The following is a 15801-nucleotide window of genomic DNA, read 5'->3' on the forward strand; positions in this document are numbered from 1 at the left end:
AAAATTGCCGGCAACCAGTTGATTGTTTTTTTTTTGTTTACTAAAGCGCCAACACCAACCGACCGTTGCGCTGCTGCCCGCTTCAACCGTGACCACGCGTGGTCGAGAGCTTTTTAAAATCAGCCACATGCGGGTTGCTTTGATTACCCCGTTCTAGCAGGCAGGCGGCGGCATTCTGACGCGGCTCGACAAAGCACGATTCTGTTTGTTTGTCTGCGCTCGTCAAGTCCGGCGCTGTGCTTACGTTCTTGTTTGGCTGCTTCGGTGTGACATACCCGCGCACTATGGGCTGAGTCGACGCGCATCGATTTCGAGTACCTACTACCTAAAGTGGCAGCGACGACGACGACGGCACCTGCTCGCACACGATCGCCCATCTGCGTACGCACGCATACACGATCGCACCAATGTAATCATCCAAAGCCAGAAGACCAGAAGCCACAGCGCCGGACACATTCTATAAAAGGCGCCCGATTGCACAATGATCAAAACAGTCGGCTTCGGTTCTGCTAGTCGGAGTTGCGGTTGAGGAATTTCCTAGATTCGTAGTTCCACCGTAGCTTTGGTTGATTGGGGTGGTTCGGTTCAGTGGACGGATCCTTTGTGTCTTTGTGATTCTCGGGCAACGGTTTTTGCTATCAAGGATAACCGGGTGGAGAACAAACAGACATCGTGAGAAAATAAAAAGGCAAGAAAGGTCGTGGAAAGAAAAGTGTTTTTTCAGAAGGATCGGGAAGTTCACGGTCAACGGTGTGCCGTGAAAGTTGAACAAACTGAAAACAGGAACAAGTGTATGCGTTGGAAAAAGGCGAACGGGGAAGATAAGGCTTGCAATATGAAATCAATCATCGCATTTATAGTGATCGGAGTTATACTGAGAATGGACGCTGTCCATGGAAAATTACGTAAGTACTTCAGTGATTTGATTATTCGTAATTTGCAAATAGCGGTAATTATTGCCTTCGAATGAAGTAGGGCCGCTGCATAGAACCTATCTTAGTCTAACGGAATTTGTGTCGATTCAATATGACATTTGGTATTGATAAATGCAGGTGTGTTCTTGATCGGAATTCTTAAGAGATTTATGGATATTAAAGTTTTTATTAAATAAGATTTTTTTGGATTTCTTCTAACAATTTAATTTAATTTTAATACTATTAACGACAAATTAAATGATTAAAAATCAAGGGCGTATACATTTATGATTAAAAGTTATCAAATGATAACGTAGACAAAAATATTCCCATATTTACCTTAATTAGTTAGATTCCACAAGTTTACTTTATTATTATTCCAACTACAGGTCGGACTCGTCGTTATCCGGAGATTCGATTACCGTGATTCGGTTATCCGGGGAAAATGATTCGATTATCCGGGTGCTTCGAAAAAAAAAAATCAAAATCAACTAGAATGTCTGATAATAGTGCTAATTCGATCATTTCAGTCAATAGAACTTTTTTTTCGAGGAATGGGGGATCCAGGGTTAATCTCATCTCGAATTTTCGCCAGCCTCAAAAATAGCTTATATCGGGGTTATTCCATGCAAACTGACAAAAAAACAAAACTTGGAATCGACCTTCACGGATTGGCGCCAATTTTGAAGATATCGTTCATCTATAGCTAATGTATAATAATCTAAATTATTGTGTCGTTTGAGGCACCCCTCGGTCGAATGAACACAAAAATATTTTTCTTCGGATTATGTATCTGTAACTGTTTGTACTAGAATCAATCAGTGGGATGATTTATGAACGATTTGTTCAAGGAATCTAGGAAAAATACTAGTTTTTAACGGCAGTGTTGCCAAACTTTTTAATTTTAAGCTAAGAGTACATTTTCTCGTAATACACATATCTATTTGGCTCCATAGGTTTCTGACACTATTTTCGAATATTGAAGACGTGCTTGTCAGGATTCTGTTTGGATAGTTTCCAGGATTCTGATGAAGTTTTCTTAGCATTCCAATGGCATATATTTCAGAATTTCGATTGAATTCTTATCCGCATTTCTACGGTTTTTTAATTTTGATGCAGGATTCTGGAAAAAACTTTTTAGAGGTCTGGTGGAATTCTTCTCAAGATAGAATTCTGCTGAAGATTCTGATTTGTTTAACAAGCTAATAGAATCATGTTCTTATTTTCAATTAAATCCGGTGTAAAACTCTAATGGATGATATCCTGCTCAGAGTTGCTGTTTGACATAATATTGCTCTTCTCCAGGCATTTCATTGATCGCTCATATGAGTAAATGCGCCCGGATAGTTTGCTTCTGCGACAATAAAAACTCACATTTTCACACGAAAAGTTATTGGCACTCACACAATTTCTCCGGATAAATACAACGTGTTATTTATCCGGATAAATAAAACAGCCAGAGAATGAGTAAATGAGTTTATCACGGTATCCTTTTTGCGCTCGCTGCTTTGCTGTTGTTATTTCACAACACGAAAAAACAAGTCTGTCATACTTCTTTGCCGCTTTTCTTTGTAATTAAGTGTATTTTTTGAAGTTTTTTTTTTGATTTCCACGAAATTAAAATTTTATCGCCTTCTGCGGTGAGAAGGAAAACGACAAATAAATTTTATCTGAAAAATCATTCTCACGCTATTTGTGGAGATGGAGAATTTTGCGAATCATCATATCTCGGAAAAGTTGGACATCGGATAAGCTTCTTCTCGCGTGAGTTATAAATATTATCATTAGCACAAAAGTTATTACAATTAGTCTGATTGGGTTCCGCTAAAGCTGCCAGGTATAGTTTCTGTTAATGGTAAAAATGAAATTTTGGAATATTTTCGTAGCCTGGCAATATTATTAAAAACTGATAAAATTTTCTAATTTTGACTGGCTTCATCTACATTTTTCATGTAATTGAATTAGATCAGAAGGTAAATTTTGAGCAGCTTCTATCACTGCAAAATACCTCTCTTTATTAAACCAGGTTTTTCGCGTTTCATGGCACCAACAGTTCTAAAAATAGTTTTGGAACCATATACGCAGATGAAGAATGTTGGTCAAGAAAGGGTTAACAAGATTCTGATAAGAGACCCGGCAGTCACTAGAAACGATTTAGGGTAGCAAAGAAAGCTAAAAAAATTAAAAAATTCTTAAACAAATAGCTATAAACAACTGATACGTACCGTTAAATCGATACCAATATAAATAATAAAAGAAAACAAACTGAAAATACAAATCACATCTTGCAATTATAGAAATACGACTAGGGCCAAAATACATTTACATTTACCATGATGGGAAAATCTACCCTTTTATTCTCTATTTCTCCACGAATGAAGCTTAAATTCATAAAATAACACACAAAAAAGTTTGATTCGATTATCCGGTGTGAGATTTTTTTGAAATCCCCGGATAATCGAGTCCGACCTGTACTAGAGAGAAAAGGCAAGTAGGTCTATCACGAATAGAAAAGAAGAATGATCAGAGTAAAGCTACTAATTTACTACAGAGGCATAGTAGAGATAGCCCATGCCAGTCACTCGATTACCAACCAGAACCAACCGCCATATGTTTATTGAACAATTTACTAATTTAGTACAAAAACTAGAAAGTATTAAAGATACAGGAGACGAAGTATAGAGAGATCTTGTTTTTGCAGAAGATGCAAGAAATAAAGAGGTGATTTTGTCGCCATTTAGCACAGCATTTAGTTTATGAAATATGATTTACATGGCAATTAATAACTGGTTTTCGATCCTTCCGGCGAATTGTCAAATTCAAAACGTTATACATGATTAAAGTCATCATTTCACTCAGACTAGACCATGCGTTTTTCCTATGCACATTGAATACCCTGTGGATTAGTTTCGTGGTTGGTCAAAGAAACACAAATCAATCCTAGAAATTAGTTTGGTCAGTCCAAATATATGTCAGTTCGATTAGCATCTCCCAGCGGATACGTGTTCCCTTACAATGCTACCAAATTAACGAACATTTAAAACTACATACGACAAAATATGTACAATTTTGAAAATAATAGAATGACTTATTTGCAATAAAATAAGAACGGGAAAATATTTGCATAACCAAGGTGGCTTGTTTTCAAAGATAGCACTGTTGATGAAAACACCTAATAAGAATAGGTGATAAGGGACGCGGGCGAAAATAACTGACCATTGCCTCTGAACTACTGTGTTATTTTGGTTCTGCACCAGCCGATGCTGTCGGCAAAATATTCAATGTAAAGTGCCTGATTTGGAATCTGAGTAGCTTCACCAGCCTCCAATTAGCTTAGTGGCTTTTCACAGGTGTGATGTCCTGTTACCATTTAGCTGTTTCCCTGTTCGCACAAGCGATTTGAGCATGTGCACTAGGGTGGGACAAAAATTAGATTCCAGCTCCGAGCAACTTTTTAGGTACCATTTGGGTCCTAGAACAACTGTGCAAATTCTTAGCTCGATCGGTGAAACTATATTTTCGCGCCCACTGTTTAAAGTTTACATGGGATTTTGTATGGCAAAATCAACTTTTACAAAATAATTCCTCCAGGAGTCGCCCATTACTTCCTAAAAATAAATCGTTAAATCACTTTTAAAGGAAATTTAACAAAGAAACAAAGTCTCGAAAACCACAAAACGATCTGACGCTTGAGAAAAAAAGTTATTAAGCAGAAACTGATTGATGCTCTGACGATTGATAAAATATTAATTTTTTCTAGCACCGCTGCTGTTGGTTGTCCAATTATACGCAATTTTGTTTTAATCCTCCCTTAATGTGTCTAAATCGTTTATCTATACTATTTGGCCACTTCGCAAGGTTTGGAGAAATAAATTGAGGCTTCTTTTGTACATAAGAAAAGAAAGTTGAAATTTTTTGTATATAATTAGACTGTCAGAAGCAGTGATGCTATGAAAAGTGAAATTTTCAGCAATCTTCAAAACATCAATCGGTTTTTGTTTAATAACTTTTTCCACAAGCATCAAATCGTTCTGCAGTCTTCTAGACTTTGTTTCCTGGACAAATTTTCTATAAAAATAAGACATCTATTTATTTTTAGGAGGTAAGGGGCAACTCTTGGAAGAATTAATTTGCAGAAGACAATTTCCCCATACGAAATCCCATGTAAACTTTAAACCGCGGGCGCAAAAATATAGTTTCACCGATCGAGCTGAAAATTTGTAGAGTTCTTCTGGGAGCTAAATGGGACTCAAAAAGTTACTCGGAGCCAAATTTTATTTTTTTCATATAACCATGTCCCACTCTAATGTGCACTCTTGTTTAAAGGTGCACTTCAGGAATATGGGTCTCGTTTTGTGTGAGCTTAACTTCTTGACTAGAGGTTCCATCCGGGGAATTTGGGAATCCCGAGATTTTTGGCTTTTGCGGGATTCCCAAATCCCGGGAAATTGTGTTTTCTCATTCTCGGGATTCGGTAATCCCGGGAAAAGAATTTTTCTACTTATTCCATAAAAATTCTGCAAGCAATATCTCGCCCAGCGAACACTTGGAGTGAGTAAAAATGGTAAATTTTACAGATTTTCGCAAATCAATGGGCGATATATCTTTGAACTCGGTAATATGAAGATATTTTTTGTGATTTTTAAGGTATAGTGTCCAAAGCTTACGCAAGTCTTTGCTGTAAAAAGTTCATGTTTTCGTGCCAAAATCGACAAATTCAATTATTACCGCTAAGTATTTCTTTACAGCAGTGTTAGTAGCTCGCATGATATATCCGCAACCGATGAACCAATTTATGGATTTTTAAATAGTTTTTTTCTTATTTTAATCAGAGCTGTAGCGTGCGGTTGGCCAGGTTGGCCTCCGCCAAGGGCGCCAATCTTACGGGGGCGCTAAAACCTTGGTCTACTTTCTAAAATAAGAGAGGCTAAATCATAAAATAAGTCAGCAAATTATCGTTTGAAAGCCGAACTGATAAAGAGAGCTAAAGTAGACAGCAAAAAGGCACATAACTGAGACTCTAAAAAGGCAAAAAGGCTCCAGAAGACTACGCTACGGTCCTGTTAGTCCAGAATAAACAACGAACAAGACAAAGGCTTCTAATTTCAACAAAAACAGCGAAAATTATTGCAAACTTTTTCCGCTCGTTTTCTCAGTTTCATAAAAAACAAGTGGAACGGAAATGTGGTCATGGGCAGTAGAGTGGGCCATGGCTATATGAAAAAAATAAAATTTAGCTCCGAGTAACTTTTTGAGTCCCATTTAGCTCGTAGAATAACTCTGCAAATTTTCAGCTCAATCGGTGAAACTATATTTTTGCGCCCGCGGTTAAAAGTTTACATGGGAATTCGTATGGGGAAATTGTCTTTTGCAAATTAATTCTTCCAAGAGTCGCCCGTTTCCTCCTAAAAATAAATATATGTCTGATTTTTATAGGAAATTTGTCCAGGAAACAAAGTCTTGAAGACTGCAGAACGATCTGATGCTTGTGGAAAAAGTTATTAAGCCAAAACCGATTGATGCCCTGAAGATTGATGAAAATTTCACGTTCGTAGCATCACTGCTTCTGACGGTCTAATTATATACAAAATTTTTTAACTTTCTCTTATTGTGTACAAAAGAAGCCTCAATTTATCCCTCAGAACCTTGCGAAGTGGCCAAATAGTGTAGATAAACGATTTAGACACATTAAGAGAGGATTAAAACAAAATTGCGTATGATTGAACAACCAACAGCAGTGGTGCTAGAAAAAATGAATATTTTATTAATCGTCAGAGCATCAATCGGTTTCTGCTTAATAACTTTTTTCTCAAGCGTCAGATCGTTTTGTGATTTTCTAGACTTTGCTTCTTTGTTAAATTTCCTTTAAAAGTCACATAACGATTTATTTTTAGGAAGTAATGGGCGACTCCTGGAGGAATTATTTTGTAAAAGTTAATTTTCCCATACAAAATCCAATGTAAACTTTAAACAGTGGGCGCACAAATATAGTTATCCGATCGAGCTAAGAATTTGCACAGTTGTTCTAGGACCCAAATGGTACCTAAAAAGTTGCTCGGAGCTGGAATCTAATTTTTGTCCCACCCTAATGGGCAGCAAAGCAGGCCGCCTTTTAAAAGCTGTAGCAAGGATCGTTGAGTAAGCTAGATTAATTATCATCGACAAGATAACCCCATGCCGTACCGTAAAAATTGTAGTTTCCTCGATGTTGCAAAGAGTTCCGCAATATAACAAAGTTGGGACCCGCCAACCTAGGTCAAACCAATCCTGCACTAAGTTGAATCTCTGGTTGAAATATCACATTAGATTTTCGTTTCTGGAAGCGTTGGAAACTCTTCATTTTTTTCTCAAATGTCTAAGACCAGGTGCTGTTTGCTTCGGATTTGTGGCAGAGCCTTCTTTTGCTGGTATATTGACGGCCTTTCAAGAGAGAAAATAATATTGCTACAAAGACCCATTTGCTTGTAATTTGTGCAATACTGCATGCATGACGCGCTGCACAAGCAACCGATTATACAGGCGATTCTTGTCGAAGAAGATGCAACTCGCCAAAGGTCAACCGACACTAGAACACACTAATTTGTTCCGCCCAGTGCAATTGTCATGCAAAATATTCGCTCACTGGAGCAAGGGGTCTTTTAAACAGCCAACCCCGTCCTTCAGTAAATCCCGCATGCCATGTTCGAATCTATAACTACAAAACTACCGATCTCAACTTTGTTAGCGGGCATGTAAACGCATTAGTTCTTCTTAAAAGTCTTGTCGTCATTTGTTTGCTTTTGACAAAATATCACAAAAGTTTCGAGATATCAGGCACATCTGAATATTTCGGCGTTTTGCGGAATATCAGAATACTTCGCGAATCCGCAAGAAGATCGGATACGGTCAAACCCAGTTCAATGTGTTTAATTTGAAATGGAAACTCGGAGTCGTTGATGACGAATCTTGTTCGTCAACCATTTTAGGATAATTTGGGTCATTTCTGGTAAGTTCATCTATGCGCGGGCCTAGAGCCAGATGCAAAGTGAAAACTGTAGGATATGAAGGAAGAGATAGAGATCATGGGATATAATTTGACAGACAAATCTGAATAAAGTAATAATGTGGTCATCTATCTTTATTCGATATATGACTTATTTTCTTTGAAACTAAAACAAGCTATGAAAAACTTAATCAGCGATAGATCATAAACGCATCTTTGGTTCACTTACTTGTGCAAAGAGCTGGATGGGTGCTGCCTGGATTATAATCGGAATGACGTAACGACCCTTGGCTTGGTAATTCAAATCTAATGATATGCACCCTAATCAAAAATCCACTAACCAGTTCAATGTTCCTAAAATGGTCTCCTCAGTATAGTTAAAGCTAAAGCTAAGCTGGCTAGCTTAGCTAAAATTTTGTAAAGAGACTTTTTTCGTAGTGAAAATGCCGTTGAGGTGTGTTCGGTTAGCGTCAACTGATTTAATAAATATACAGTAAAAGAATTGTGACTGGTGTTTATGTAAAATGAACGATAGTCAAACATGGATGAAGTAGGGGCAGGTCATTTACATTTACACAAAGCATTGTTTGAAGGTTGAACTGAAAAATAAAGCCAAAGTAAACACCAAAGGGGAAAACTGAGACTTCGCCAAGGGCGCCAGAAGATCGCGCTACGGCTCTGATTTTAATATAGATCTTCAATAAAAGTGTTTGCAAATAGAGATTAGTTACGGAAATTGGGCTGATTTCTTTAAAAAATCGATTAGTTTTAGTTTCAACAATTGGAATGGTTTGTAAAGATATCGTGCTTAACGCAAACGCTATTTGCTCCGTCCATCAAATGCACGTTTCGTTCAATGCGTTATACTGGAATTGCTATATCAATTTTATTATATGAATTATACATTGGTCATTCCAAGCGAAGTGATAAAAAAAAGTAGCAAATTTGCGACCTTCACTGATTTGAACCAAATTTAGAAGAATTATTCATCTAGGGCCAATATATAAAAACCCGAAATTTTGTGTCAATCGAACCACCCCTCGAGCCATGGGAGCACCCCCCGTTTTGACAAATTTCCAAAACCCTTGATTTTCTTTTGATCATATTTCAGATTCTATTTACTCTAGAATCAAACCGCAAGATAGTTTTTGAAGAAAATTGTTCATAGAGTATTCAGGATGCGCTCAAATTATATTGAGATTATAAGTGTTTTTTATGTAAAAATATCTGAGGAACACGATGGCATTAGAATTTTCAAAATTAAAATACATGCTTTGAGAGCAAAATCAACATTTAATATTAAACTAAAAAATTGCATTTTTGGCAGCACTGTTGCCAAAAATTTATATTTTTTCTAGACTCCTTGAATAATTTTGTTCAAAAAACATCTTGCGGTTTGGGTAAATAGAACCGCAGATATAATCAAAAGAAAATCAAGGGTTTTGGAAATCTGTCATGGCCCGAGAGTTGGTTCATTTGACACAAAAAAATAGGTTGTTGTATATTGGCCCTAGATGAACAATTCCTCCAAATTTGGTTCCAATCCGTGAAGCTCAAATACACGTGCCTTGATCACTTTGCGTGGAATGACCCACGTATACAATTTTGCATTCCGGGATATTTAAATTTGTATGAAAAGAAGTACAGAACGCCGTATCTGTCCACAATCCTGCACATCCAAAATCTTTCAATGTCGCTTTCAAGGATGCAATGTTTTTGAAGACAAAGCAATTCGGATACTCGCTCCGAACAGGACTTCACCCATCGCTGCGTAGTTTGTCCATTATCCGCTTTAAATTTGATTGAATCTTAATTCGTAGTGATGATGATCCAACTGTGCCGGGAACAGATTCGATATATCACGTCTTTTCACTTGATCGCACACTACCCTGTAGCCGCTGAAACAGTTCATCCAAGGTAACCAAAGATGCTTTGCATTAAATTGATCCCATCCCATCAAAATGTTCTTCAACGAATTCCAATTTTGGACAGTAACTCCAGTAGCTACGTTCGGGATATCGTCGCAATCGTAATCGTGGTTACCAGAATTAAAGTTATCCAATGTTGATCTAAGAAAAATCATTGATATTGTATAAACTGAGTGACGAGTTATCAAATGATTCAATGCTGTATAGTCCGTCAAAAACGACATCTTCTGGCAACTTTTTTTCTGACAGATATACATGCGATTAATCAGGTTTGAAAACTTCTTAATTTGTTCTTTTATTTTTAAGGAAACATGTCATTCATTTTTTATTCTTATGTATTCCCGGGATGCGGGGATTTTCCCGGGAAATTTTTTATTTATTTCCCAAATCCCGGGAAGCTGAAGCCCGTCGGGAAATGGAAGCTCTATTCATGACGAGTTGATTTCAGCTGTTCGAGGCTGAGGGAATATGCAGGGCCTCCATCCGTAATGACAGCTATTGTAGGCTTCCCAGAAATTTGTGTCTACTCCTAGTCTCGCCAAAAGTCTGTATGAGATTTTTGACAATTTACACAGAGAAAGCAGACTAAGTTTCATCTCCACCGCTAGGTGGCACTGTATGCACCAGTTTATCTCTGCAAGTAAAAATTAGAAAGACAATTTTATTGCCTACAACTTTGTTGAAGACTGCAAATAAATCTAGCTGCCTTAGGAGAAGTTATTAAACGTTTAATAAAGTGCTATCTGAGACTGTTTTCCACGTGGCCTAACAGCTCTTGGACTAGGAATCACTTACTTACCGTTCAGGCTAGAGCCTTGTTGTCTCTTGCTGTATACAGAAGCCGTCTCCACTCCACTCGGTCCATTGCTGCTTGTCGCCAGCCTCGCAGTCTTCGAAGGGTCCGCAGGTCGTCCTCTATCTGGTAGATCCACCGTGCTCGCTGTGCGCCCCATCTTCTGTAGGGCCGCCCTCAAGAATCATCTTCACCGGGTCGTCGTCTGACATTCTTACGACGTGTCCAGCCCACCGCAAACGTTCTATTTTTGCGGTATGCGGTAGTAAGCGATTCATAGCCCAAGAGTTGTTAGGCCCCGTGGAAAACGGGCTCAGATAGCACTTTATTAAACGTTTAATAACTTCTCCTAAGGCAGCTAGATTTATTTGCAGTCTTCGACAAAGTTGTAGGCAATAAAATTGTCTTTATAATTTTTACTTGCAGAGATAAACTGGTGCATACGGTGCCACATTCACTATAACCCAGTCAATATGAGTATTTTTGGAATGATCTTAACGAGTAGGTTCCAAAAATTGATTTTTGACGCCATTTTTAAATCCAAGATGGCGATTTCCAATTTAGCGAAATTCGCTATAACCCAATCAATATGGGTATTTTTGGAAGTTGAAGTTGTAGTACAAAAAGTTTTAATTAAACAGTTGAATTTACTTAAATTTAAGCAATATGTTTAATTTGAATAAATTCAAACCCCCAACTCACACCACATATGTCTCTTTCTACTCTCTCTTCCATTCTCACCGCATTCTTCTGGATGAACACATAAAAATATTTTGCATTTTGCTGGTTTATGATTAGAGCTTATATTTGAGGGTGATTTAGATGATTGCCATCTAGAATTTTAAAATGACGCCAAACATCGACGTTTGTCTGCTACTCGTCTAAACCATTCCGAAAATACTCATGTTGATTGAGTTGTAGAGAATCTCGCTAAGCCGGAAGTCGCAATCTGGGATTTGAAAATGGCGCTCAAAATCAATTTTTCATTTTTGGCACCTACTCGTCAAGACCATTCCGAAAATACCCATATTGTTGGGGTGTGGGCCATAAGGAGTCTTGCAGACCCGTCTCTTCCATCTTTCCGAAAATCTTTGAGGTCTTTTGTATTCGAAAGGACTTAGAATATTTTTACAAAAACCGCATTAATTGCGAAATCCGTGCAAAAAAAATCTTCTAAAAATATTCTAAGTCTTTCGCTGTGAGTATTTTTTACGCGGATTTTCGAATTAACGCGTTTTTTTTACGTAGATTTTCCAATTAACGCGGTTTTTTTACGCGGTACGTATCCCCCGCGTAAAAAAACCTGGGTGTATTTGGATATTTAGATATTTGGATAATTGGAACGGGGCTTCACAGTATAAAACCTAAGTATGTATGGAGAACTAGGGTGAAAGATATCAATAAAAATCTTAATCTTAAATTTTCGCACAACGACTTATATGAAATGCTTATTACAACAAAAAAGGAATCTATTAAATTTTTTAGCTCAATCGGACATCATTAAGAGGTAGCAGTATTCAAATATTAATTTTTTAATATTCGAAAAAATCCAACTGTTGAAAATCGGAAATAAATTTTCGGCGGAATAGGTCTAAAAATAGCATGAAACATCAACATCTAGTGTCAAAACACACGAAACCCGCAAAAAAAAACAAATTAAAAAAAGTGACAATATTGCAATGTCAAATGATTTCAGAGTGTACGAGAATCAAAGTCAATGTCAAAAGAAAATAGTAAGATTTTAAAAAGAAAAATAGAAAAGAAATGGTAAAGAAGAATGCAAAAATTGTTGCAAAAAAAAGTGTTTCTTTGGAGTTGGAAAAGCTTTTAACCAACGAATATTCCTAACGAACTGGGCTTGGGAGCTGTACAAATATATATTATATGCGATATCAGATATGGAAAACAAGTTACTATTCGGCATTCGAAGGACCCTAGTAAGCTTTGCCTACCAGCAAAATATCAGCCCTGTACTCGTACAACCAAATTTTAGTTCATGTTGGTAAAAATCTATCTATGGGGAGTGTGGTAATCGTTATAAAAATACATTTCTGATTACAACAGTGTATGCGGATATACCGGAGGTGTAAGGCACAACTAGGAGCATCTCGAAAACACAGGTTCCATCAGATGGTTCGAAATGAGCAAGACGATAGAGGTATCAGAAAGTAATGCTAGGCTGCGTGGCAAGTCCGACCAACTGTTGCACTACGACATAGCTGGTCTGTCCACGCAGATCGAGACAGGCTATCCCGAGGTATGAAAACAAGCAGCGAAAGCGGGCATGAGAATCGGCCGTTGTGGCTCGCGAAAATGGGTATCGGTATCGGGAGAAATACCGCCGCCGAAGAACTCTCAGCACCAGCTAACAGATAAATAGGAAAGAGTAGCAGCAAGAAGGATAAGAAACCCTGCGAAGATGGTTATAAAGAGATGTAAACCATTATGGTCGATACTTCAGGGTTATTTCGTGTCTCAACAGGTGACGAGATATGCAGAAGACTTGAGCAGGTCCGATTTACCGAGACAACAAACAAGAAAATGTCGCAATGGAATAAACCATGAAGGATTAACACAAAACAAAGAGAGTAGAATACAATTTCTACCGAAGTAGTACCTAACGGTTGCCCCGGACGGCGGCGATTGCGAGATACAAGCGGTTTAGGTTTAGTCGGTAGGCTTAACTACTACAAACCAATTCGAAAGTACCACTAGCCAGCAGGCGGCGGTGTCTGTTGATGATTCCTTATCGATAGCAGACGTTTACCTAATTTGTTGAGCTGAGTCAGATGGTACACAAAACTCGGTCCTCCAGGCTTCGGACAAAAATATTCAAAGTTTGAGGTTTTTATACCTTACTTTTATGAGAAACGTAAAAAATCGAAGCCCTCCCCTGGAGAATTTTTTGCGCGCGGACCTGGTGTAGAAACAGTTTTAATGTGAAACCGCGTAAGGCTCAGCATAACAGCTATAATATACAAGCCCGTTTCACTAGTTAATTGTATAACTGAGGTAAATCTAGAGTTAATACTTTGGTTTGAAGATCCGTTCCAATTTATTTCAAAAAAAAATTCGCAATGATTTGGTTGGAACCCTAAACCTTTGCCAACATTTGGATTTGTTCTGCTGCCAAGCAGAACAAATCCAAAAAGTTTTTCCAATTCCAAAGAAACGCTTTTTTACAACAAGCATATCCCCAAAAACAATTTTCTACACCCTTATTGATCATTTCTTTTATTTTTTTATTTTTCCCATCTTACGTTTTTGCTTTGGTCAGATCTCGAAGGTTCATGTATATTGAAATCATTTGACATTAGAATAAAAAATTTGATTTCCGAATTTTTCATCAAAATTTCCAAAGTTCTTGGTACTAACATTTTATAAAACTTGTTTTTGTGGTTTTCATATGTTTTGACACTAGATGTTAGTGTTTCATGCTATTTTCAAACATATTTCGTCCTTTTTTTTGATTTTCATCATTTGATGTATGATTTTTTTTCGAACATTAAAAAATCAATATACGAACACTGCATCCCCTTAATGCCCGATTGAGCTAAAAAAACCTAGATTTATTTTTCGATGTAATAATCATTTTATGTAAGACTTTATGCGAAAATTTAAGGGGACCTTCTCGTGGATTCGGCGGAAAATCAAAGCAATATTTGAGAATTTTTGTGTAAAAGTTAAAAGACGAACTTCTGCTTTTGATCTTTCATTCGTTATTTATCGATAATTAGAAAATGTTTTTTTTTCTTCGAAAATTCAAAATGGCGGTTTGAAAATGGCATTTTTCTCAAAACTATAGTTTTTCGTCTAACGGCAAGAATAGGGCTTGGTCTATTGATCTGATTTCCTTTATCCAAAAAACGTTTGGAAATATATTCTTTTTTGTGTGGATTATATCTAACATTGGCATGAAAAAATTTTTATTTATAATTTTTAAACATGATTACAGTAAAAAAGAGACAAATTTTGCTTCTTTTTTTTTCTTTAGCGTCCGTTCCATTGTTCTTCTTCATCTAAATTTATTAAAATTATTAGCTTAAGCTAAAGCTAAATTTATTGAAATTGGCTATAAGTCATGGGACATTTTATCTATTTTATTAAATTATATCAATTTCTAATTTGGGTTAACTACCAGAGCCCGACGAGATCCGACATTTTGAATCCGCCATTTTGAATTTCCCAAAAAAAATCATTTTCTGATTATCGATGAACAACGAATAAAAGATCAAAAGCAGAAGTTCGTATGTCTTTTCATTTTGCCGCAAAAAATTCTCAAATATTGCTTGATTTTCTGCCGAATCCAGGAGAAGGTTCCCTTAAGATGACCATTTTCATTGATATCTTCCCTATAGAACCGCCAAATATTTTAAATTTACAATATGGTCCACTCCACTGTTTCATTTTGATTTTATATATAATATTAGTTGAACATTAATTTCGGCTGCAAGCATGTAATTGAATAATTTCGACCAAATTTTTCGATCAATTACTTCTACATTATGGTAGTACTAAAATAAACTCAGAGATCATATTTTTTTCACATATCTACCGAGGCATCAAAAATGATAAAAAATGGGTTTGTGAAATTTTGAAAATAGACAAAATCTGCATTACAAGTCGATTTATCAGCTAGTAATTGGAGAGCTTCTGGATTTCAGTAAGTCGATTTGGTCCGAAAAAAAATTACATTATATACGAATATTTATGGATTTCGAAACTTCGGATATTAAGGGATACATACTGGCAAAATTTAAATAAATTAAAGTTCAGCAAAAATAAATGAAGTCGTGCAATTATGTTGATCTGAAATCATAAATGGATCACCTTGATACTCGGGCCTGGGATTGATTTGTCACATACTGTTTTGAAATTAGATTAAAACTTTCTTGGAGTCTTGAATGCTTTGATAACAATTTGACTTTAACATTAACATTTATGTAGTTTTCATGATTAACAAGATCATCAGGACGCTGCAAAAATCTAAATTATTTTGGGCACATTATTTTACACCACTGTAGATCATAAAAACTAAGCATATTTCAGCGATTTTTCTTAGCGCAAAAGAAGAGATGAAATTAGAACCTTTAAATTTAGCTTACAATACTAAGTGTGAAACACTAAACATAATTTTATCACAAGATGGCAACTATACAGCATTACCCCGCCACTGCGTCTTTA

General features: G+C 36.7%; 1 protein-coding gene across 1 annotated transcript in view; it reads left to right on the top strand.

Moving 5' to 3' along the window:
- Window positions 1-473: 473 nt before the first annotated feature.
- The window catches only part of LOC131682259 (protein takeout-like), a 36383-nt gene continuing 21055 nt past the window's right edge, over window positions 474-15801 (top strand). Inside the window, exon 1 of the mRNA XM_058963613.1 lies at window positions 474-905. Within this exon, the coding sequence (XP_058819596.1) occupies window positions 794-905 (112 nt within the window). The 5' untranslated portion in view covers window positions 474-793. The remainder of the gene's footprint in view (window positions 906-15801) is intronic.

This window comes from Topomyia yanbarensis, chromosome 2 (genome assembly GCF_030247195.1).
Source record: "Topomyia yanbarensis strain Yona2022 chromosome 2, ASM3024719v1, whole genome shotgun sequence".
Classification (NCBI taxonomy): Eukaryota; Metazoa; Arthropoda; class Insecta; order Diptera; family Culicidae; genus Topomyia; species Topomyia yanbarensis.